The sequence below is a fragment of the Pelophylax lessonae genome (assembly GCF_965119305.1).
Source record: "Pelophylax lessonae genome assembly, chromosome: 7".
Taxonomy (NCBI): Eukaryota; Metazoa; Chordata; class Amphibia; order Anura; family Ranidae; genus Pelophylax; species Pelophylax lessonae.
Window position 1 is genome coordinate 201,477,474 of NC_138774.1, and position 25,127 is coordinate 201,502,600.

A 25,127-nucleotide genomic window follows, 5' to 3' on the forward strand; every position below is an offset into this window, starting at 1 on the left:
ACTCCTGTGAACTTATGCTATATCCTATTATAGGCACTATTAGTGCTGTCCATCCTTGCTTTCATAAGAGTATACCTAAGCTTGACCGAGCACCCAAGATCTATTAGCCTCTGCCTCTCAAGACCCAGGCCATCAGCTTGAGCCTGTTGGGTGCTGGACGAAAAGGACTTTGAAGAAGATTTGATCTTACCAGCAGAGGTAATGAATCCTTGATTCTCATTAGAAGGAGCTGAGGGTATAAAGGCCCTTCAGCCAATCTGGGATCACCAACAGAACTGTCATCCTTCCCAGCCACAGCCCCAGAAGGAAGCTGAGAATCAGAGAGTGACAGAAATACATAAGCTGTCTTGGAGATTCAGCACCTCCACCCAATTGCCTGCGGATGCTGGATCCTGGAATAGAACTTTGGCAACTTGGTGTTGACTGCGAATGTGAACAGGTCTACCTCTTGAAGAAATTACCAAGCTCCGTTAGTTCCCAAAAGACTTTCGGCAGTCTGGACCATTAATTGTCATCCAGCATTTTCCTGGATAAATAGTTTGCTTGAAGATAGCTGCAAAAGATTGACTTGGGCCGACTCTAGAATCAGGGGAAAAAGCTCCTTCGGGAGGAAAAGACTGAGTACCTCCTTGTTTCTGGATGTAGACCACAGTCGTTGTGCTAACTGTACCATGACAGATCCACCCCTGATGAGGTGACCAAAGGCTAGGAGAGCCTGAAATGCCGCTCTCAACTCCAGAATGTTGGAGACCATCTTGGCTCCCTTAAAAAGTCCCTTAGCCCTGAGCCCTTTGCTCCTGAAATAGGGATCCCCAACTACTTTTCTGGTGTCTGACTGCACCACCAGCCACTAGGTCCTCAAAAGGGAATGACATTGTAGAAGATTCCTTTTCTCCAACCACAAGTTTAGGCTAGTTTTTATACAGGGTGTAATCCATATCTTCTGAGCCTAGGCCCTCTGACTGACACTGGTCTAGAAACGTGACTTGAAAGGGAGCGAGAGTTCAACTGAGTCTACCTGACCTGTTTTAGTGAGGCAATTTCTGTGGCCCAATCTGAGACATGAAGGATGAAAGATCTCCCAAATATGGCCTGACACGCTTGCCTTGTGGGACCATGCGTGCATCACCAAGGCTGTACCTATGTCCAAACAGAAGCCACCAAGTGCCTATAAGACATGTATGGGTGGCACAATCCCCAAAATATCAGAAGGCTTTCTGACATGGAGCTCTTCACCTATTTATTAGATTATGTGCTGGCTTACCAGTTTATTCTGAGCTCTCAGCCGGAAATGCAGAAGCTAACCTCTCTGGAGTGAGCATAGAAACTGACTGTTGAACTTTGGTCTCCTTTAATTCAACGGACATTCATCTTGAGGCAGCTAGCCAAACTGACCGCTATTATTTAAGGCTTCACCTTCTAAGATCAGGAACAATGCAGTGATTGAGTACGTCCTTGAGGGCCACAGCATATTCTAATATTAAAGTCATGTATCTGGCCAATTCCATAAGGGACACACTGACCAAAGAGGATATTCCAAACCCTGGACACCTTTCTGTTCAAAAGGGCATAATTTTGACATCCTGCTGTATAAACATGCTCCAATCTTGTAGAACGAGCACTTGATTCAGTCACCATAAGGGAATTGTCAAGCATTGGAAATACTTTCACAGCTTTGCTTCAATTTTAAAGGCATTTCACTAACCTCGCAAAAGGAGGGATCAAAAGCCTGGACAAAGTTCATCTTCACTTTCTTGTTTAGAAGGGACTGAAGAGAACTGATTGGCTTGAGAAGGCTCTGAGACATTGCCAAAAGAGATGGCCCTTACAGAAGGTCAATTCAACAATTCCTTTAGAGCAGGGGTGGGGAACCTTTTTTCTGCCAAGGGCCATTTGTGTATTTATAAAATCATTCGGGGGTCGTACAAAATTATCAAATTAAAAATGTGCCTATTATATTTGGTCAAACATTTATTTAACTCACCCCTAATGTGATGGCTGTAACTGATTCTTTTTGGTGAGATGTGTAATGTTAGCTGGTATTGATGATGTTGTTACTGGCAACTGGTTTTCCAGGTTTGCGTTGGTCAGTCTGGAGCGCAGTCGACTGTTTGTGGTGGTAAGTTTTGAAAAGAACTGCTGGCGGGTACAGCTGGCTGGTACTGCTGGTGGGTACAGCTGGCTGGTACTGCTGGCTGGTAATGCTGTGGGTACTGCTGGCTCAGGCTGGTACTGTGCTGTGGGTACTGCTGGCTGGTACTGCTGGCTCAGGCTGGTACTGCTGTGGGTACTGCTGACTCAGGCTGATACTGCTGGCTAATATTGCTGTGGGTACTCCTGGCTCAGGCTGGTACTGCTGGCTGGTACTGTGCTTTATGTACTGCTGGCTGGTACTGCTGTGGGTGCTACTGGCTGGTACTGTTGTGGGTGCTGCTGACTCTGGCTGGTACTGCTGTGAGTACTGCTGGTTCTATTTTGGGTACTGCTGGCTCTGGCTGGTATTGCTGTGGATATTGCTGGCTCTGACTGGTACTGCTGGATGTTAGTGCCCCCTTCAATACACAGTGATTAGTGCCCCCTTAATGCAGAGTGATCAGCGTCCCCTTAATGCAGATTGATTAGTGCCCCCTTAATGCAGAGTGATTAGTGCCCCCATCAATGCAGAGTGATTAGTGCCCCTTTAATGCAGAGTGATTAGTGCCCCCATCAATGCAGAGTGATTAGTGCCCCCATCAATGCAGAGTGATTAGTGCCCCCCTTAATGCAGAGTGATTAGTGCCCCCTTAATGCAGAGTGATTAGTGCCCCCCTTTATGCAGAGTGATTAATGCCCCCATCAATGCAGAGTGATTAGTGCCCCTTAATGCAGAGTGGTTAGTGCCCCCTTAATGCAGAGTGATTAGTGCCCCCATGTAACGCTCCTGCGTTTTACGTATGATGTGGATTTTCAGCTGCAGAAATATTCCACTTCAGTAGTCATGTAGAGAAACGCTGAGACACAAATCCCAACTCCCAATGACTCATCATGTGTGGATGATCTCAATTCAGCAAGTAAATACACACACTCAATAAGATGTTTCCTAGAGTGACTTATATATATAGTAACACAGTGATGATAGGCTGAAGAGACAGGTTGGGTAGAGATGGTAGATGACAGACACTTGAAAGGAAATGTTCTTGAAAGTAAGATAGTAGCAGATGGGATTTAGCAATCATGTATGGTAGCAGATGACAGAGTAGCAGGTGGACATACAAGAGAGATCAACCCAGTGCAAGAACAGGTGGTAGTAGGCTCAAGAGCTAGCAATCTTAGATAATGCAGATGTAGTAATAGTCCTTAGTATGCAGAGCTAGATAGTGTAAGCTTTAGTATAAAGGTTATAGAGGTTTCCCCTGTGGGGTACTTATCACTAATAGCAATGTAGCAGAGGAGAGGTTCGGCAAGAGCGGATGATCCGGTAGCGGGATACAGGGATCAGCGCAGCGTGGTTCCGACAGCGAGGTATGCTTGCAAGCATGAGAGCTTCAAGACAGGTTAGCATCAAGGCACAAAGCAGTTTGAACGAACACATGTGAGTGAGAGCCGGCGATCTAAATAGCCATCCAGTCCGGCGCTCAGTGATGACAGCATCAGTCTTTCATACACTTATGAAAGAGTAATTAGGGTACCCAAAGGTACCAGAACATTACAGTACCCCCCCCCCTTAAGGCCGGCTCCTGAAGGCCTCTGGAGCTGGTTTGTCTGGGTACTTCGCATGAAAATTGCGCATTTATCTAGAGGCATGTATGTCAGAGGTGTTTAGCCAGGTGTTGTCTTGGGGCCCATAGTTCTTCCATCGAACCAAGTACTGAAGTCTTCCTCTGTGGATACGAGAATCCAGAATCTCTTTTATCTCATATTCTTCTCCACCTTCAACTTGTACAGGAGGAGGAGGTGGGATAGTAGGCCTTATTCCTTGGTCAGGAACATGGGGCTTCAGTAGTGACACATGGAAAATGGGATGTATTTTGAGGTCTATTGGCAGTGTAAGCTGTACTGCAGCTTTTCCAATAAGTTTCTTGATTGGGAAAGGTCCCAAGAACAGAGGTCCAAGCTTTTTGCTAGGGATTTTCAGTCTTAAATTTTTTGTTGAGAGCCAAACGAGGTCCCCGATAGCGTACTGAGGAGAAGGTCTTCTGCGAAGATCATAGTACTTCTTTTGTTGACTATGAGCGTGTGCAATGGTAGTATTAAGCAAACCCAGAGAGTCCTTTATTTGGGTAAGATAGTCTGAGGCTACTGGGTTATTTGAAGGAAGGATGCGGGGTGGAAGAATAGAGGGATGAAACCCATAGATCAAGTAGAACGGACTCTGCTTGGTCGTACTGTGGGTTGCGTTGTTGTAGGCAAATTCTGCCAGAGGGAGAAGATCCACCCAATCATCCTGTTGGTAAGAAGTGTAACAACGTAAATATTGCTCGATGCATTGGTTGACTCTTTCAGTCTGTCCGTTGGTCTGCGGATGGTAAGGAGAAGTGAGCTTCCGCTCGATCCGTAGTATGTGACATAGTTCTTGCCAGAACTTGGAAATAAATTGTGATCCACGGTCAGACAGAAGAGTTTTTGGGATACCATGTAACTTAAAGACATGTTTCATCAGGAGTTCTGCCATTTGTTTGGACGAAGGTAGTCTGCGAATAGCAATGAAATGTGCCATTTTTGTCAGATGGTCCACTGACACTAAGATGGTATTAAATCCTTTGGAAGGAGGCAATTCCACTATAAAGTCCAAGGACACAACTTCCCATGGAGTTTGGGGTATTGGTAGACTGCATAGTAGACCGGATGGTCTCGTAGTGTCAATTTTGGACCTGGCACAGACATTGCATGAAGAGACGAATTTTTGTATAGATGTTTTCATGTCAGGCCACCAGAATTGCCTGGTAATCAGATTAAGAGTCTTTGTCATACCCATATGTCCTGCCATAGGCACATCATGCGATAATTCCAAGATCTTGGTGCGTATGGTAGGTGGTATGTAAAGTTTGTCGTTGTAGTAGAGGAAGCCTTCTGCATCGGTATTTAGTTGTGGTGGGGGTGAATCCAAACTTATACCATGCAAAACCTCTTCCTTCAAGGAACGGACAACTCCAATAATGCGTTTGTGAGGTATTATAGGAACGGAAGGGATTTCGAAGTAGTTTTCTTCAGTTAGTCGTGATAGTGCATCCGCCTTTTTGTTCTTATCTGAAGGTGTGTAGGTCACTAGGAAGTTAAACCTTAGAAAGAATAGTGACCATCGTACCTGTCGGTGAGAGAGAGTTTTGTTAGTCTGAAGATATTGGAGATTTTTATGGTCCGTGTATATAAGTATTGATAATTGGGTGCCTTCGAGTAGATGTCGCCAATTCTCCAGAGCCAATTTTATAGCAAGCAGTTCCTTTTCACCCACGGGGTAATTTATCTCTGGACTGCTTAGGGATTTAGAAAAAAAGGCGACTGGATGAAGTGGTGAAGTGTGAGTTGGTCGTTGGGAGAGTATTGCTCCTACTGCCATGTTTGACGCATCTACTTCCAGAATGTATTGGAGGGATGGGTCTGGATGGCGTAATATGGGAGCAGAAGTAAACCTTGTCTTTAACAGGTGAAAAGCTTTATTTGCTTCATCTGACCATTTGAATGGTTTTTTAATGCTAGTGAGCTGTGTGAGGGGTCTCACAATGGCAGAGAAGTTTCTGATGAACTTCCTGTAGAAATTCGAAAATCCAAGGAATCGCTGTAGCGCCTTGCGTGTGGTTGGTGTAGGCCAATCCTGAATGCAGGATATCTTACTCATGTCCATCTCGATTCCTGTTTTGGATATGATGTAGCCTAGAAACAGTACCTCTTCTTTATGAGACAAGCATTTTTTCAGTTTCACATAAAGGTTCTGTGCAAGCAATCTCGATAATACTAGTCTTACATGTCTTATGTGTTCAGACAGGGATCGTGAATATATAAGTATATCGTCCAGATATACCACAACACAGACATCTAGTAAGTCTCTGAAAATATTGTTTATAAATCGTTGAAAAACTGCAGGGGCGTTGCATAGCCCGAATGGCATTACAAGATATTCGAACAATCCGTATCTAGTTCTGAATGCAGTCTTCCACTCGTGTCCAGCACGGATGCGAATGAGATTGTATGCTCCTTTCAGATCCAATTTTGAAAAATAGGTAGCTCCATGCACCTGCTCAATGAGCTCAGGGATAAGCGGTAGAGGATAGCGATCTTTTATAGTAATCGCATTCATATGCCTATAGTCGATGATAGGCCTGAGACTTGAGTCCTTATTGCGGACAAAAAAAGAGTCCTGCTGCTGTGGAAGGTCTAATAAAACCTTTCTTCAAATTCTCATCCAAATAGTCTTTGAGATGGGAAAGTTCATCCTGTGAAAGAGGATAAACATGACCGAACGGCAATTTGCTATTTGGGAGTAGATCAATGCTACAATCATAGTCTCCATGGGGAGGTAGTGCTTGAGCATTTTTCTCAAGAAAAACCTCAGAGAGATCCTGATAACATAGTGGTGAAATCTCATCTGTCACCACAGACAGGATCTTCCCGAAAGACGGGAGGTTACACGTACCTTCGCAATAGCAAGAGAGAAAGGCCAGGGTCCGTTCCTTCCAATCTATGGTTGGTTGATGTGTGTGCAACCAGGGAAGTCCCAACACAATGGGAAAGTGGGGTGAAGGTATTAGATCGAAGGTAGTGGTCTCCATATGAGACCCGTTAGTAGTGACTAGGAGTGCCTGTGTCTGATCAGTGATCGGACCAGAGGATAAAGGAACACCGTTAATAAGACTTACTGAGACAGGTTTAAGTTTAGAAATAATAGGAACTTTATTTAAAGCAGCAAAACGTATGTCAATATAATTTCCACAAGATCCTGTGTCAATCATGGCCTTAGTAGTAATCCTGTTCTGGTCCCACTGTAATGTTAAGCAAACAGAAAGGTAAAGGTTAGTGATTGAAGTTGTCAATCCCCCTAGGAGGACATGTGTACACTCACCCTTCTTTTTGTAGACTAGGGGACAGACGTTTATCTTGTGATCCGGGGATGCACAGTACAAGCAGAGATTACCAGATCGTCTTTTGGCTATTTCCATAGTTGATAGAGGTGGGCGTATGGTTCCTACCTCCATAGGAACGGGGTCAACGGCCGAAATCCGAGAAGAACTGGATAATGGCATTCCCATTTTCTCAGCCTTTCTTTCTCGTAGTCTTCTATCTATGGTGATACTGAGTTGTATCAATGCATCCAGGGTTTTTGGCAGATCCGCTCGGGCGAGCTCGTCTTTAACGGCCTCTGATAGGCCAAGCCTAAATTGGGTTTTCAGAGATGCATCATTCCATTCTGAATCAAGGGTCCATCTCTTGAATTCTGCGGCAAAGTCTTCTACAGGTCTCCTACCTTGTTTCAAGGATCTTAATTGAAGATCGGCAGTACTCTGCCTATTGGGATCATCATATAGGCTAGTGAGTTCTGCTAGGAACAAGGCATAGGAGTTGAGAAGCTGGTCGTTTTTCTCAAAAAGAGAGTCTGCCCAGGCCCGAGGATCGCCTGTTAGGTAAGAAATAATAGTACAAACCTTAAATTGATCAGTAAGGTAGGTACGGGGTTTTAGCAAGAAAAGTAACTCACATGCGTTTTTAAATTCGCGAATTTTTTTGCGATCGCCTGTAAATAACAAAGGAGGATTTATTTTGGGTTCAGGGGACTGAGCAGTGGTAAGTTGTGTCAGTCTAATTACCTGCTGCGACAGAGCCTGATTGTCTTCTTTTAATTCAGCAAGTGCGTGTATTAACGCAGTTACTTGCTGTTTTAATTGTGTCATCTGAGTGGTTATTTCTGCTGAATCCATTTGTGGTTCGTTCAATCTGTAACGCTCCTGCGTTTTACGTATGATGTGGATTTTCAGCTGCAGAAATATTCCACTTCAGTAGTCATGTAGAGAAACGCTGAGACACCAATCCCAACTCCCAATGACTCATCATGTGTGGATGATCTCAATTCAGCAAGTAAATACACACACTCAATAAGATGTTTCCTAGAGTGACTTATGTATATAGTAACACAGTGATGATAGGCTGAAGAGACAGGTTGGGTAGAGATGGTAGATGACAGACACTTGAAAGGAAATGTTCTTGAAAGTAAGATACAGTGGGTACGGAAAGTATTCAGACCCCCTTAAATTTTTCACTCTTTGTTATATTGCAGCCATTTGCTAAAATCATTTAAGTTCATTCTTCTTCCTCATGAATGTACACATAGCACCCCATACTGACAGAAAAACACAGAATTGTTGACATTGTTGCAGATTTATTAAAAAAGAAAAACTGAAATATCACATGGTCCTAAGTATTCAGACCCTTTGCTGTGACACTCATATATTTAACTCAGGTGCTTTCCATTTCTTCTGATCATCCTTGAGATGGTTCTACACCTTCATTTGAGTCCAGCTGTGTTTGATTATACTGAATGGACTTGATTAGGAAAGCCACACACCTGTCTATATAAGACCTTCCAGATCACAATGCATGTTAGAGCAAATGAGAATCATGAGGTCAAAGGAACTGCCTGAAGAGCTCAGAGACAGAATTGTGGCAAGGCACAGATCTGGCCAAGGTTACAAAAAGATTTCTGCTGCACTTAAGGTTCCTAAGAGCACAGTGGCCTCCATAATCCTCAAATGGAAGACGTTTGGGATGACCAGAACCCTTCCTAGAGCTGGCCGTCCGGCCAAACTGAGCTATCGGGGGAGAAGAGCCTTGGTGAGAGAGGTAAATAAGAACCCAAAGATCACTGTGGCTGAGCTCCAGAGATGCAGTCAGGAGATGGGAGAAAGTTGTAGAAAGTCAACCATCACTGCAGCCCTCCACCAGTCGGGGCTTTATGGCAGAGTGGCCCGACGGAAGCCTCTCCTCAGTGTAAGACACATGAAAGCCCGCATGGAGTTTGCTAAAAAAACACCTGAAGGACTCCAAGATGGTGAGAAATAAGATTCTCTGGTCTGATGAGACCAAAATATAACTTTTTGGCCTTAATTCTAAGCGGTATGTGTGGAGAAAACCAGGCACTGCTCATCACCTGTCCAATACAGTCCCAACAGTGAAGCATGGTGGTGGCAGCATCATGCTGTGGGGGTGTTTTTCAGCTGCAGGGACAGGACGACTGGTTGCAATCGAGGGAAAGATGAATGCGGCCAAGTACAGGGATATCCTGGACAAAAACCTTCTCCAGAGTGCTCTGGACCTCAGACTGGGCCAAAGGTTTACCTTCCAACAAGACAATGACCCTAAGCACACAGCTAAAATAACGAAGGAGTGGCTTCACAACAACTCCGTGACTGTTCTTGAATGGCCCAGCCAGAGCCCTGACTTAAACCCAATTGAGCATCTCTGGAGAGACCTAAAAATGGCTGTCCACCAACGTTTTCCATCCAACCTGACAGAACTGGAGAGGATCTGCAAGGAGGAATGGCAGAGGATCCCCAAATCCAGGTGTGAAAGACTTGTTGCATCTTTCCCAAAAGACTCCTGGCTGTATTAGATCAAAAGGGGGCTTCTACTAAATACTGAGCAAAGGGTCTGAATACTTAGGACCATGTGATATTTCAGTTTTCCTTTTTTAATAAATCTGCAACAATGTCAACAATTCTGTGTTTTTCTGTCAGTATGGGGTGCTATGTGTACATTCATGAGGAAGAAGAATGAACCTAAATGATTTTAGCAAATGGCTGCAATATAACAAAGAGTGAAAAATGTAAGGTGGTCTGAATACTTTCCGTACCCACTGTAGTAGCAGATGGGATGCAGATAGGTTTAGCAATCATGTATGGTAGCAGATGACAGAGTAGCAGGTGGACATACAAGAGAGATCAACCCAGTGCAAGAACAGGTGGTAGTAGGCTCAAGAGCTAGCAATCTTAGATAATGCAGATGTAGTAATAGTCCTTAGTATGCAGAGCTAGATAGTGTAAGCTTTAGTATAAAGGTTATAGAGGTTTCCCCTGTGGGTACTTATCACTAATAGCAATGTAGCAGAGGAGAGGTTCGGCAAGAGCGGATGATCCGGTAGCGGGATACAGGGATCAGCGCAGCGTGGTTCCGACAGCGAGGTATGCTTGCAAGCATGAGAGCTTCAAGACAGGTTAGCATCAAGGCACAAAGCAGTTTGAACGAACACATGTGAGTGAGAGCCGGCGATCTAAATAGCCATGCAGTCCGGCGCTCAGTGATGACAGCATCAGTCTTAAAGGTGTATGCGCACCTTACCAAAAGAGAATGGTGGGGCGCATACACTTATGAAAGAGTAATTAGGGTACCCAAAGGTACCAGAACATTACACCCCATCAATGCAGAGTGATTAGTGCCCCCCTTAATGCAGAGTGATTAGTGCCCCCTTAATGCAGAGTGATTAGTGCCCCCCTTAATGCAGAGTGATTAGTGCCCCCTTAATGCAGAGTGATTAGTGCCCCCCTTAATGCAGAGTGATTAGTGCCCCCCTTAATGCAGAGTGATTAGTGCCCCCTTAATGCAGAGTGATTCATGCCCCCATCAATGCAGAGTGATTCGTGCCCAGGAATTAGAGCGCCTCCTGATTACACAAAGAGCAGGGTTCTTCTGCTTACCCGGCGCAGGCACTCTCATACGAAGTCACGCCTCCTGGACTAACTCCTATGATAGACGTCACCACTGTGCTGTCTATCATAGGTAGGAGGCTTGACTTCGTATGACAGCGGCCGTGCCTGGTAAGCAGAAGAACCCTGCTCTTTGTGTAATCAGGAGGTGCTCGCCCTCTCATTCCCCTCCGGAGGCACCCCAATGGTAGGGTCGGCCTTGGGTGCCCCCGCCCAGGATCGGCCATGCAAAGCGGGGACAGTGTCCTCAGTCCAGTGACGTCTGGTCACCCTAGCACAGGGGGCTGGATCAGATGACTTTGCAGGTCGCATACGGCCTGCGGGCCGTAGGTTCCCCACCCCTGCTTTAGAGCGTCTTGACCACATGCTTAATTAATGGTGACAACTTGGCCACCATCAACTTAATCACTGTATGCTTGAAATAAATTAGGAACCATACAGTCATGTTCATCCATCCAATCTGATAAGGGTTGATTTGCCTGACAAGGTTCGGAGACTGCTTATTGGCAGAATATATGACCCGTTTACAGTGTCAGTGGAAGCAACCCCTTTAGAATGTATTAACCACATGGTCAATGAATGTGACAACCTGTTAGGTGTCAACATCTTTATGACAATAACAAGAGAAGGGTGCACCGACCTTGTGCGTTACCACTAAAAAGTTTAATAAAATCAAAATGGGTAGAGTACAATATACTCACAAACATAGGATATGTACAAGCATGTAGGAAATGGGAACCACTCGCCTTCAGAACACTTCTCTACTGCTGGATAGCGTGATGGCGTCCACAAAGACCTGGTATGGCTTACACGTTTTTTCTCTTGTTATTGTCTTACAGTGTTTTTTGGATACCCTTGGTCCTGAGGGGGCAGCAAGACCACCTTACATGTACTAAAAAGTCCACCTAGAACATTCACCTTCCCGCATACCACTTGAGCGCAGGAGAGATACTGTTTTTTGGAATTTGTCGACATCTTTGTCCCTGGCTGTCATGATCATCTGTATCTTCTTTTTGGAAGAGTCTGAAGAGGTTTGTTTGCTGGGAAGGCTAGGAGACTGCTCACTGATAGAATAGATAAAGCTTTCACAGTGTGAATGGAAACACTCCTTTAAAACGGAGTTCCGCCCCCTTAAAAAAAATTAAAAGTCAGCAGCTACAAATACTATAGCTGCTAACTTTTAAATAGTAGAACTTACCTGTCCAGGGAGCCCACGATGTCGGCACCCAAAGCCGATTTAGGTATCGGCTCTCGGGTGCAACCGCCGCCATCCAGAGTAAAGGAACATGGCAGTGAAGCCCCGAAATCCCACAAGGTTTCAGTATTAGGCGATTCCCATGGACTCCTGGGATAGATGATGCCAACATCCCAGGAGTCCATGGGAATCACCTTGTGACGACATCACCTATGCGGCTGGACCGGAAGTGCCGCATTAAGACATCTAAAATAAGGTATTTAGGGAAAAAAAAAAAATTAACAATTAGCCATTTTTAAATGCAATGCTGATAGGCATGTGGATGTAAGTTTTAAAAATGGGTGGAAGTCCGCTTTAAGAGTTTATCGACAACGTGTTTATTAAATGTGACATCCTGCTGGGTGTCATCATCTCTATCCCTGGCTGCTTGAACCAGCAGGGTACATACAGTCATGCTCATCCACATCTTCCTTTTTATAGAATCTGAAGAGAGCTGTTTTGCCTGGGAAGGCTACGAGACTGCTCATTGCCTCAACATATCGCCCTTTTACAGGGTGAGTGGAAACAACTTCTTTTGAGTATATTGCCCACTTGCTTAATGAATGTGACAACCTGTTAGGTGTCATGATCCTCATCTCTGGATGCTTGAACAAAGCAAGATTCATACAGTCATGTTCATCCCTTTTTCTTACCCTTTGGAGAGTGTGAAGAGGCTGTTTTGCCTGGGAAGGCTATAGGGCTGCTCATTGCCAGAACATATAATCCTTTCACAGCCTGGGTTTTGCCTGCTGCTTAAAGAGGTTGTAAACCTCCAAATTCTTTTTTTGAAAAAAAAAAACACCTGAAAGACAAACACATAATGAGCTAGTATGCATCGCATACTAGCTCATTATGAAATGCTTACCTTAGAACGAAGCCCCAAAGTGCCGACCGCTCACCTCTCTCATAGGTGACATGTTCTGTTGCCCTTCTTCTGGGTTTGCGGCATCCGGCCATCTGATTGGCGCGCGGGAGCCGATGGTCACGGTACGGGGCTCTGAAGAAACGGCACCAGCGGCCGTTCCTTCAAAGCGCATGCACCAGTGATGTCACTGGCTGCATTTAAGGTACATATCTCCTGAACAGTACATGTTTAGGAGATATTTACAGTACCTATAGGTAAGCCTTATCATAGGCTTACCTATAGGTACAACTTGCAGAGGAGGGTTTACTTCCTCTTTAACAAAGCAGCTAAAAAAAATTAATAAAAAATACATAAATAAAACTATTTAATGCAATAGAAAATAGCTTGTTTGGAAACAAACTCTTAGGCCCCTTTCACATCCGCCTGTTCGTTTTTTTTGGCAGATCTGAACGGTCCCCCCATGCATTCCTATGGGGCATCGGATGTCAGCGGAGACATGTCCGCTGACATCCAACCCGATCCGATCCATCAAATCTGGACGGATGGAAACCCTATTTTCCATCCGTCCAGCGGATCGGATGGGATCGGATGAGAACGGACCGACGGTCCCTTCCCATCCGATTTCCCCTATAGAGATGCATGGGGAACTGACAGCTGAGTCTCCGCACACAGCGCGGAGACACAGCTGTCATCCTTCTGCTCAGCGGGGGATCGGCGGATCGATCCCCCGCTGAGAAAAGCGGAGTCCGTTCTGGAACAACATCCTATGGACAGATGAGACCAAGATCAACTTGTACCATAGTGATGGGAAGAGAAGAGTATGGAGAAGGAAAGGAACTGCTAATGATCCAAAGCATACCACCTCATCAGTGAAGCATGGTGGTGGTAGTGTCATGGCGTGGGCATGTATGGCTGCCAATGGAACTGGTTCTCTTGTATTTATTGATGATGTGACTGCTGACAAAAGCACCAGGATAAATTCTGAAGTGTTTCAGGCAATATTATCTGCTCATATTCAGCCAAATGCTTCAGAACTCATTGGATGGTGCTTCACAGTGCAGATGGACAATGACCCGAAACATACTGCAAAAGCAACCAAAGAGTTTTTTAAGGGAAAGAAGTGGAATATTATGCAATGGCCAAGTCAATCACCTGACCTGAATCCGATTGAGCATGCATTTCACTTGCTGAAGACAATACTAAAGGGAAAATGCCCCAAGAACAAGCAGGAACTGAAGACAGTTGCAGCAGAGGCCTGGCAGAGCATCACCAGGGATGAAACCCAGCGTCTGGTGATGTCTATGCATCCAGACTTCCAGACTTCAGGCTGTAATTGACTGCAAAGGATTTGCAACCAAGTATTAAAAAGTGAAAGTTTGATTTATGATTGTTAATCTGTCCCATTACTTTTGGTCCCTTAAAAAGTGGGAGGCACATATGCAAACTGTTGTAATTCCTACACCTTTCACCTGATTTGGACGTAAATACCCTCAAATTAAAGCTGAAAGTCTGCAGTTAAAGCACATCATGTTTGTTTCATTTCAAATATATTGTGGTGGTGTATAGAGCCAAAAAGATTAGAATTGTGTCGATGTCCCAATATTTATGGACCTGACTGTATGTCCTATACTCCAACAGGTAATAACTGCTACAGTAGACATCACCAGGCAACTCCTCTAACTTCTTTGGGAATGCTGGTCTCTTGAGGGGGTTGGCATAATGGCAAAATAGTAAAGCAAACATGAGAAGCCACCAACGGGTTAATGCCATGTGTGAACTGACAAAGAATTACTTTGTGCACCTGTTATGCAGAGTACCCCCTGTGGGGAGCTCAGGGTATGCATAGTGGCTGCAGGGAGCAAAGCACAATAGTACCTAGCAATGCAGCATTCATTTGGATACAAAGCATTTTTAAATTTAGCTCACCCACCCTCTGCCAACTGTAAACACCGGCACTGTATGGGCGCACATGCCCAGGGGGACTCTGCTGACACCGCTGCTAAATTCACATGGATCCAGCAGACCCCAGGCAAAGCTGATAAAAGCTGCCCCGAGGACCAGCAGAGGGGCTTCCTGGATTATGGGTCATGTACCTGGTACACCAGGGACCGCGTCCAGCCTAAACCTAAACGCATGGACGGACGACCAGCCAGGTAAAGTAGCACACCAAGGAAAAAAAAGGAACACGAGGCTGCAGGTGGGCTCATATTTATGAGTTAAGCCTCGTACACACGCAACGATTATCGGCCGACCGATCGGCCGTCATTGTCCAGTGTTGTTGTGTCGGTTGAAATGTGCTCTAGACTGCACACGAATTTTATCGGCCAACAAAAACCAACTTCAGAAGTGATGTCATGTTCTGGTTTACTTTCCGCGTGTTTTTTCTTCTCTGAGCATGCCTAGTCTTGCTCATCAGATTTTTGTCTGCCGAAATCTGTACTGACTGACGGAAAAATCGGCCGTTCTGTTGACGGCCAACAAAAATTTTATAGCATGCACACCAGATTTTGTTCGGCCGAAAAGTCGGAGTCGGTTGTCGGAAGCATCATACTAACAAGCCGAAAATCGGCCGATCGGACGTTGGCCGAAAATTTACGGCCAACTATCGTTGCGTGTGTACGAGGCATTAGGTCCTGGAAGCATGGGGTTGGGGCATAACCAGCTGTGCTGACGTGGAGCCGTCAGGGAAATTGGATTTCTTTTTCATACACTGACAGACATAGATCTCTACAGTCTTCACAGTTGAGTTGTATAGATAACAGTTTTGAAGAATAGAGAGAGCTGTTTTCATCAATTAACTTAAAGTAAAGTCAATGACAGACTAAACTCTCCCTGTTCTTCCCAATCGATGGCAGTATAAGCCAATTGTGAGGGATAAAGAGACCTACATGCATTTCTATGAGAAAAGGATTTCAAAGTAATCAAAAAATCCTGCTTTTTGCTAGCACATGATTGAATGATCACAGAGAACACACACGCATCATCTTATTTACAAAGTTCAGTCAATAGTCTCTTTGCTAACTATTCCTATTCTTTAACCAGTTCGGCTCTTGCACTAGTATAGCCCTTACGGACCAGACATTTCTGCAGCATTAAAATAAATTACCAAACATAATGAATAAAAATGAAAAAAACTAAGTTAAAATGGTAATAATATAAAAATTTTAAAAATCGCAAAATGCTTAGGGTTATCTAGGGGTTAATAAAGGGTTAAAAAGTAAAAATATATTCAAAACTACATTCTTTTGCTTGTTAGAGTAGTAAAGCCCGCTGTCATTTCTTCTTTTTAGGGGCCCCCAGGTGTGCTATGCCATAATGTGCTAGTATGAATAGCACATTATGACATACTTACCTGTCAAACTGAGCCCTTCAGTGCTGCGCTGTTTTCGATCCGGAGGGTCCCAGGCACTTCCATCTTTGCCTTGACTTCCTTCTGGGTTCCGTGCCTTTGGCCGATTGAATGGCCAGGCCTTGATGATGTCATTCCTGCACATGCGCATGGGAGTCACATTACAGCGGCACAGATCGGGGCCAAAAATGTTCACTGAGCTGTGCATACGCAGCTCAGTGTATATGACGGCTGACAGGCAGGAGGAACCATTTATGACAGAAGAGACAGATAGGGTCTCTTCTGTCATTAATATCCTGTCTGTCAGCAATTTTTTAAAAAACAAAGGCTACTACCAGTTTAAATGACATCATATACAGAAAAAGTTACCCCTCTTCTTATGAGTGAAAAAAAGAGTAATACAAAATAACAGTAACGTTACATTGTATTCCTCAACAGAGTTTCTCTGCTGGTAAAACAGAGGTGGGAGCAGCAGCAAGGGGAAAGGGATAGGACATGCTATGTATGCCCTTTGTATGTTAATGAAGTACTTTTTGGACATACATAGCACAGCTAATGGCCACAAGCTGTTATGCCAACCCCATTGTGTACACAACACATATTTAGCCTTCGGATTGGGAATGACTGCTCAGAGGGAAATATTATTCTAAAATATAGGTACCCACATCTCAAATTGAGAAAATTAGATAAAATGGGACAAAAGGATTTTATCGGTGTATCAAAGGACATTACAAATGTAGTATACTTGGATTTTGCAAAAGTGTTTGACACAGTTCCCCACACGGCCAAAGTGTAAGGTAAAGTCTACAGGCTTGGAAAGATCAGTTTGTAAATGGATAGAAAATTGGCTAAAAGATAGAATTCAGAGAGTAGTGGTTAATGATTCTTACTCTGAATGGTCTAAGGTTATCAGTGGTGTACCCCAAGGTTCAGTGTTGGGACCCTTACTTTTTAATATCTTTATAAATGATATAGAGTCTGGGATTAAAAGTACCATTTCAGTCTTTGCAGATGACACCAAGCTTTGCAGTGGAATAACTTCTTTACAGGATGTCTCCAACTTACAAGCTGACCTCAATGCATTGTTTCATTGGGCAACTATGTGGCAAATGAGATTTAATGTTGATAAATGTAAAGTTATGCACTTGGGGGGTAAGAATATGCACGCATCATACATACTAGGGGAAGTACAACTGAGGTAATCCATAGTGGAGAAGGACCTGGGTGTTCTGGTAGATCATAAGCTTAATAATAGCATGCAATGCCAAGCTGCTGTTTCCAAAGCTAGTAAAGTCCTTTCTTGTATTAACAGAGGCATGGACTCCAGAGAGATATCATTTTGCCCCTGTACAAATCATTTGTAAGACCTCATTTGGAATATGCAGTTCAGTTTTGGGCACCATTTCTCTAAAATGATATCAGGGAACTGGAGAAAGTGCAGAGAAGGACAACCAAACAGATAAGAGGCATGGGGGAGCTCAGCTATGAAGAAAGATTATAGGAACTGAATTTATTCTCTCTTGAGAAGAGGAGATTAAGGGGGAGATATGATCAACATGTATAAATACATAAGGGGTCCATATAGTGAACTGTAAGGTCATTACAGAGGACAAGGGGGAACTCTTTACGTCTAGTGGAAAAGAGATTTAATCTCCAATTACGGAAAGGTTTCTTCACAGTAAGAGCTTTCCTAGGTGTACATAATATAACTGGTTACTAATATGTTTAGGTAAAGTTGATCCAGGGAATATCCGATTGCTTCTCGGGGGATCAGGAAGGAATTTTTTCCCCTGGGTAGCAAATTGGATCATACTTTGCTGGGGTTTTTTGCCTTCCTCTGGATCAACTGTGGGTATAGGAATGTGTATATGGGATTGTATGGTTGCATTTTTTTTTATTGGTTGAGCCAGATGGACTTGTGTTTTTTTTCAACCTGACTAACAATGTATCTATGTAACAAAGTTTTGTTAAAATCAACAAAATTTATTTGTGTACAAAATACCATATATAAAAAAGTCCATCAGAACATACAGAGTACAAATTGATCCCTCTTGATGGTTTCTACTTCCCCACCATTGGGGTCACCACAAAATAATCATAACAAATGCATACTATACAGTTATACACTGTATAGTATGCATTCGCTATGACTATTTTGTATACATACTTATGCTCTTTATTTGCTTATAGTGTTCTAATCCTGAAGAAGCGGGCAACTGCGTAATATGCCGAGCCTGACTGCCTACACTAACACATCTTCTCTGGAGTAGCTTCCCAGGTAGAGGTGACCCCAATGGTGGAGGTGTAAAAACAGTCAAGAGGGATCAACTTGTACTCTTTATGTCCTGATGGACTTTTTTATATATTGTAATTTGTACACAAATAAAATTTGTTGATTTGAACAAAACTTTGTAAAGTCCTTTGACGGTACCGTTAAAATCCTGTTGCCCAACTTCATCCAAATTTCTCTAACCTTCTGATTAGCCATTTCATCTTGCATATCCCACTGTTGGAGATAGAAGTAATTATTTTAAAGCAGATCTAAGGTCAAATAATGACTTTGGCTCTGCATGTTCCCTTGGCCTGGTCGGGATTTGACAGCTTTTAAAACAAATATGATAATGCGTGACACAGATAAGGAACGGGACAAAGCAATAGGCTATTTTTTTTTTTTTTATTTGCATTTTTTTTACAGGCTCAAAAAGTAACCTGGATGGACAAACCTTATGGACTTAAGGCAGATTGGAAGTTTAGTGATTAGTCAGTGATAGCACAGCTCAGAGACTTCCATGCAAAGTTCCAGGCACTCAGATGTATGATGACACAGATCCAGAAATTCACAGTCTAGGTTGTTACAGCAAGATGGAGTACAGCAGCAGAAGTCATAGAGGTCAGGGATGCAGGTGTAGGAGCAGAGACAACGCAGGCTGGAACAACAGGTGCCCGGAATGAGAAGGAGACAATCTGAGAAGTGGCAGAATAGGCATGCGAGAAGCAGAGAGGCCGAAAGATCGGACACTGTTGGGGAGAGAGTAGAAGATTAAATAGGCAGTACTAAAAGGCATATAGTCGGTTAAATACACAAGTAAACTATTGAACCGCCTTAGATTTGCAAAGCAATTCCCATATTCTTGTGAGATAATCACCCCTGATGTGCTGTAAAGGTGTAAGGAAGGATGATAACACTACTACTACCACTACTTTAACCACACTGGTAAGACCTGCCCTAAGGTTTATGTACCTCCAATTCCCATCTATCAATTTACTAAAGTTGATGGTCCACACAAAGCATTAATTCAACTTTCAGTTATTGTTACATAGTTAGTCAGGTTGAAAAAAAGACACAAGTCCATCTAGCTCAACCAATAAAAAACAAAAAACAGTAAAGAAAACCCAACCATACAATCCCATATACACAATTCTATACCCGCAATTGATCCAGAGGAAGGCGAAAAAAACCCAGTAAAGCATGATCCAATTTGCTACAGCAGGGGGAAAAAATTCCTTTCCTCATCCCCTGAGAGGCAATCGAATATTGTGTGTCAGCTTAGTAGGATAGCAGAATTTAGACAGTCCAACTTAAAGCGGAGCTCCACCTAAAAGCGGTTGCTCCACTTGTTTGCTTCCCCATATTTGGCACCTTTTGGGGGGGTGGGGAGCGTGTACCTGTTTTTGACAGGTACCCATCCCCACTTCTGGGAGACCTTGCCGCAGACCTCGCTGTGAAAGTTCAGCCTCTCTCCTCCTTCCTCTGCCTCCTGGGCATTCAGAAAGACCAGCGTGCTTGGCACATGCGCAGTAGGGTACCGCATGGGACACCGCAAGATTTCACTGCCAGTTTCCCTTACTAGGAATGGCAGCGACAGCACCAGAAAACCAATTGAAAAATCAGCTGGGGTGCCGACATTGCAGGACCCCTGGACAGGTAGGTGTCCTAATATTAAAAGTCAGCAGCTACAGTACAGGTGTGCCAGCGAGGAGGCCCGAGAAGAGGAGGATCTGGGCTTCTCTGTACATTACCAACTGCAAAGAGCAGTTACAGTAAGTATGACATGTTTGTTATTTTTAAGCAAAAAGAAACTAGACTTTAGTATCCCTTTATGATTTTCTCAGTTTTGTTTTTCAAAGGTTTACACAAAGGTTGTGGAACATTGTTATATCATTCAGTCGGGTCCATAAATATTGGGACATCAACACAATTCTAATCTTTTTGGCTCTATACACCACCACAATGAATTTGAAATGAAACAAACAAGATATGCTTTAACTACAGGCTTTCAGCTTTAATTTGAGGGTATTTACATCCAAATCAGGTGAAAGGTGTAGGAATTACAACAGTTTGTATATGTGCCTCCCACTTTTTAAGGGACCAAAAGTAATGGGACAGATAACAATCATAAATCAAACTTTCACTTTTTAATACTTGGTTGCAAATCCTTTGCAGTCAATTACAGCCTGAAGTCTGGAACACCTAGACATCACCAGACGCTGGGTTTCATCCCTGGTGATGCTCTGCCAGGCCTCTACTGCAACTGTCTTCAGTTCCTGCTTGTTCTTGGGGCATTTTCCCTTCAGTTTTGTCTTCAGCAAGCAAAAAGCATGCTCAATCGGACTCAGGTCAGGTGATTGACTTGGCCATTGCATAACATTCCACTTCTTTCCTTTAAAAACTCTTTGGTTGCTTTCGCAGTATGCTTCGGGTCATTGCCCATCTGCAATGTGAACCGCCGTCCAATGAGTTCTGAAGCATTTGGCTGAATATGAGCAGTTAATATTGCCCGAAACTCTTCAGAATTCATCCTGCTGCTTTTGTCAGCAGTCACATCATCAATAAATACAAGAGAACCAGTTCCATTGGCAGCCATACATGCCCATGCCATGACACTGCCACCACCATGCTTCACTGATGAGGTGGTATGCTTTGGATCATGAGCAGTTCCTTTCCTTCTCCATACTCTTCTCTTCCCATCACTTTGGTACAAGTTGATTTTGGTCTCATCTGTCCATAAGATGTTGTTCCAGAACTGTGAAGGCTTTTTTAGATGTTGTTTGACAAACTCTAATCTGGCCTTCCTGTTTTTGAGGCTCACCAATGGTTTACATCTTGTGGTGAACCCTCTGTATTCATTCTGGTGAAGTCTTCTCTTGATTGTTGACTTTGACACACATACACCTACCTCCTGGAGAGTGTTCTTGATCTGACCAACTGTTGTGAAGGGTGTTTTCTTCACCAGGGAAAGAATTCTTCGGTCATCCACCACAGTTGTTTTCGGTGGTCTTCCGGGTCTTTTGGTGTTGCTGAGCTCACCGATGCGTTCTTTCTTTTTAAGGATGTTCCAAACAGTTGATTTGGCCACACCTAATGTTTTTGCTATCTCTCTGATGGGTTTGTTTTTTTTTCACCCTAATGATGGCTTGCTTCACTGATAGTGACAGCTCTTTGGATCTCATATTGAGAGTTGACAGCAACAGATTCCAAATGCAAATAGCACACTTGAAATGAACTCTGGACCTTTTATCTGCTCCTTGTAAATGGGATACTGAGGGAATAACACACATCTGGCCATGGAACAGCTCAGCAGCCAATTGTCCCATTACTTTTGGTCCCTTAAAAAGTGGGAGGCACATATACAAACTGTTGTAATTCCTACACCTTTTACCTTAATCCGATTGAGCATTCAGAAGACAAAACTGAATGGAAAATGCTCCAAGAACAACCAGGAACTGAAGGCAGTTGCAGGAGAGGCCTGGCAGAGCATCACCAGTGATGAAACCCAGAGTCTGGTGATGTCTATGCGTTCCAAACTTCAGGCTGTAATTGGCTGTAAAGGATTTGCAACCAAGTATTAAAAAGTGAAAGTTTGATTTATGATTGTTAATCTGTCCCATTACTTTTGGTCCCTTAAAAAGTGGGAGGCACATATACAAACTGTTGTAATTCCTACACATTTCACCTGATTTGGATGTAAATACCCTCAAATTAAAGCTGAAAGTCTGCAGTTAAAGCAAATCTTGTTTGTTTCATTTCAAATCCATTGTGGTGGTGTGTAGAGCCAAAAAGATTAGAATTGTGTCGATGTCCCAATATTTATAGACCTGACTGAATGATCAGTAGGTATCTCCATGGTTTACAGTAGACCTGGAATGCTGAAATAGAGGGGGGGGGGGGGGGGCACCGACTCACTCGGACTATACAGAAGGAGCACAAAAAGCCAAGAAAATGGCAACAGTGGTTAATATTTGGATCACTGACATCCAGATGTACTGCCTATATTATATAATCAATTAACTTTCATTCTTATTTTCAAAAAAGAGGGCATAAAGAAAAATGTGCCACTCACCATCTCCAGCAGCCTGCTCTATGTGGCTGGCAGACAGCCGAGGACTCTGCAAGCTGCTCCTTTTGGAGGTCCTCTGGGATGATTTTGGTTTCTTGCGGGAGGGTTGTGTTCCTCGGTGGACTTGCTGAAGTGGAGGCTCTGTTACTGTCTCAATATCTGCTAAGAAACAAAGCACAAAGAGATCACAGGCTTGTAAAGGGGCTGCACTGGCAGTGATCATGGAGCAGTCACAAATGTCATGTTTCCAGTCTCTGAATATTTCATGCAACATGACTCCAAACCTCAACCGCTCTTGTAGTACACCCACGGTCTCTGACCATCTCCTGAAGAAGGTCCAAACTCTCTGACAGTCTTCTGTAGTATTACATATACTTTATATTATGTGTCCCCATGCTATATTCTGGGCCCCCTATTTCAAATATGGTAACCACTCAAACTGGACCACACATTGCACAAACTGGAATGAGTCATACACATGTAACATCTTACACTGCCCATTGTTTAGCACATTGCAGACATTTTTCAGAGCAGATAATAGTAAGTGATTGTTTTTTTTTAAAATCAAGAAAAACTTTATTGAGAAAAATTCACACCATTACAGTCAGAAAGAAAAAAAAACTTTCGGATGGTAACATCAAACTATAAACATTACACAATCCACGCCACACCACATTCCCCCCAAGGTTATCATAGTCAAGCACATTGCGACAAACACACAGCATTGTAAAATATAAGAAAATATAGGGAACACCTCTACCCCCCCCACCCGAGCCAAGATTGAGCATATACATCTCTCAAAAAATTACCGTAACAAACGGTCCAGGATAAGATCATCAGGGGCCATGCCTGGGCTGTTCAGCCACACATCCCAAGTAAGTGATTGTTTAATAAGAAAATAGTTTACTCCATACACTATACAGACATAATAAGCCCCAAACCCTAAAGTGTAAGTCCAGGCAAAAACTAACCAACTCTAGTAAACTCTAGTAAAGCAAAATTCGCTGTACTTACCTATTCTGCAGCCGATCTGGTCCACTGTCCAGTCTCCAGAAGCGGGAAGCTCTGTGCAGGAGAGGACCGACAATGGCTGTGAAATGGCTGAGAAGTGACGTCACCCATAGAGTTACTAAGAGACTTCCGTTGTCGGTTGGCTCTCTTGCACCCGTCTCCAAACTGAAGCCGTTGCTGAAAGCTGATGCTGGGACTGGACTGGATTGGCTGCAGAATAGGTAAGTATAGCGATTTTTGCCTTACAGGGTTAGATAGCTTAGGTTTAGAATGTGTCAGAGAGCAGGTTTAGCGTTAGTTAGGTTTTGAACTGCTACTTTAAGGCTCCATGCACATTAGCATTTTTTTAAGCTCAGAGAAGCTGTTATTAGCATTTGTTTTTCTGCTACTAGAAGCTAAATAGTGTTATCCTATGTGTCTATGCACACTGCTTTTGGCTATTATTGTTTTCTGAGCTTCAGCAACTAGAAGCAGAAAATAAATTACTTTTGTAGAGTTTTTTGGAGCATTTTCCAGCAGAAAAAAATGTCAAACGCTCCTTAATGCTCCTAAACACTTCTAAATGTTACTAAAACACTAACAGCTTTTTCTGAGCTTTTTTTTTTTTTTCATGTACTGTAAAAACACTAATAAAATGCTTATGTTCCTAAAAGCTACAAAAACTGCTACTACAAGCTGGCACAAAAAAGCTTTTATCAGCATTTTTCATCCAGCATTGTTATCTAGCGTTTTTTGAGTTGATAAAAAAACACTAGTGTGCATAGAAGCCTAGCAGATCGTAAGGAAAGAAACACAGCACTGAGTCATTTCGAAACGAGTTATATAGCTACCTGGCTGGCCTTTTTAGAAGCAAGGTCCTCTAATAAGTCAATCTCAGTTGCCAATGACTTACGTATACAAAGGAATAGAACTGTAATTCCAAATGTAGCACTGTCCCTGTAGGACTTGCTGTATGATGACTTGTTGGGCCTCCTCTGATTACCAGCAGACAGTCACTTAGGGTACAGTTTACACATTCATCCTTACTCCCAATGGCTCGTTGCACAATAAACAGTCCAGGGGTATTGCTTTTTAGTATTTTTTTGGATGGTAGAAGGGAATAGTGGGATACTCAGACTGTAACTATTTACAATGGATAAGGACAACTCTCACTTGGCCTCACAAGGTTGCTTGTGGAAGCAGATGCACTGCCTAATCCATACTGCCACATGTATGGAAAGGGTTAATTCTCCTTGCTCTTTTCTCTCCAGCAATAGACTTGATAAATCTACATTATCTTTGGGACACTCACTAGCATCCCCTTTACTGACACCCATCCACTGACTCTTCTAGCAGCAGGGGTGGCCCCCCTCAGGTCAGGTCCCTTGACACAGATCTGTACTCACTGTACTGCAGAATCAGATCCATTCAGTGTTTTCCCTTTCAGTCAGCTTTACTGGACCGCTGGGTTCAATTCCTTACTAGCACTCTCTAGGCCCTCAGGTCAACTACCTGAGGCCGCATGGCACTTCTACAGAGGAGGAGGCTAATGGATAACGGGACTCCGCTATCCCGCCAAAAGACCCCGAGCACAGGTGCTCCTGGCTCTTATATAATATCCCAGCATGCACAAGGCACTTTTCCTCTGCCAAATCACCAGGGCTGTATCAAATGCCTGTGCACT

The 25,127-nt window shown here is 43.5% G+C and overlaps 1 protein-coding gene across 1 annotated transcript in view; it reads right to left on the reverse strand.

Annotated features, from left to right (window-relative positions):
- Positions 1-25,127, reverse strand: part of LOC309559651 (uncharacterized protein) — a 43,168-nt gene that overhangs the window by 9,446 nt on the left and 8,595 nt on the right. Inside the window, exons 3-4 of the mRNA XM_082263000.1 lie at positions 22,457-22,604; positions 18,839-19,133 (exon numbers count right to left, since the gene is read on the reverse strand). Coding sequence (XP_082119126.1) covers positions 18,877-19,133; positions 22,457-22,604 — 405 coding nt within the window. The 3' untranslated portion in view covers positions 18,839-18,876. The remainder of the gene's footprint in view (positions 1-18,838; positions 19,134-22,456; positions 22,605-25,127) is intronic.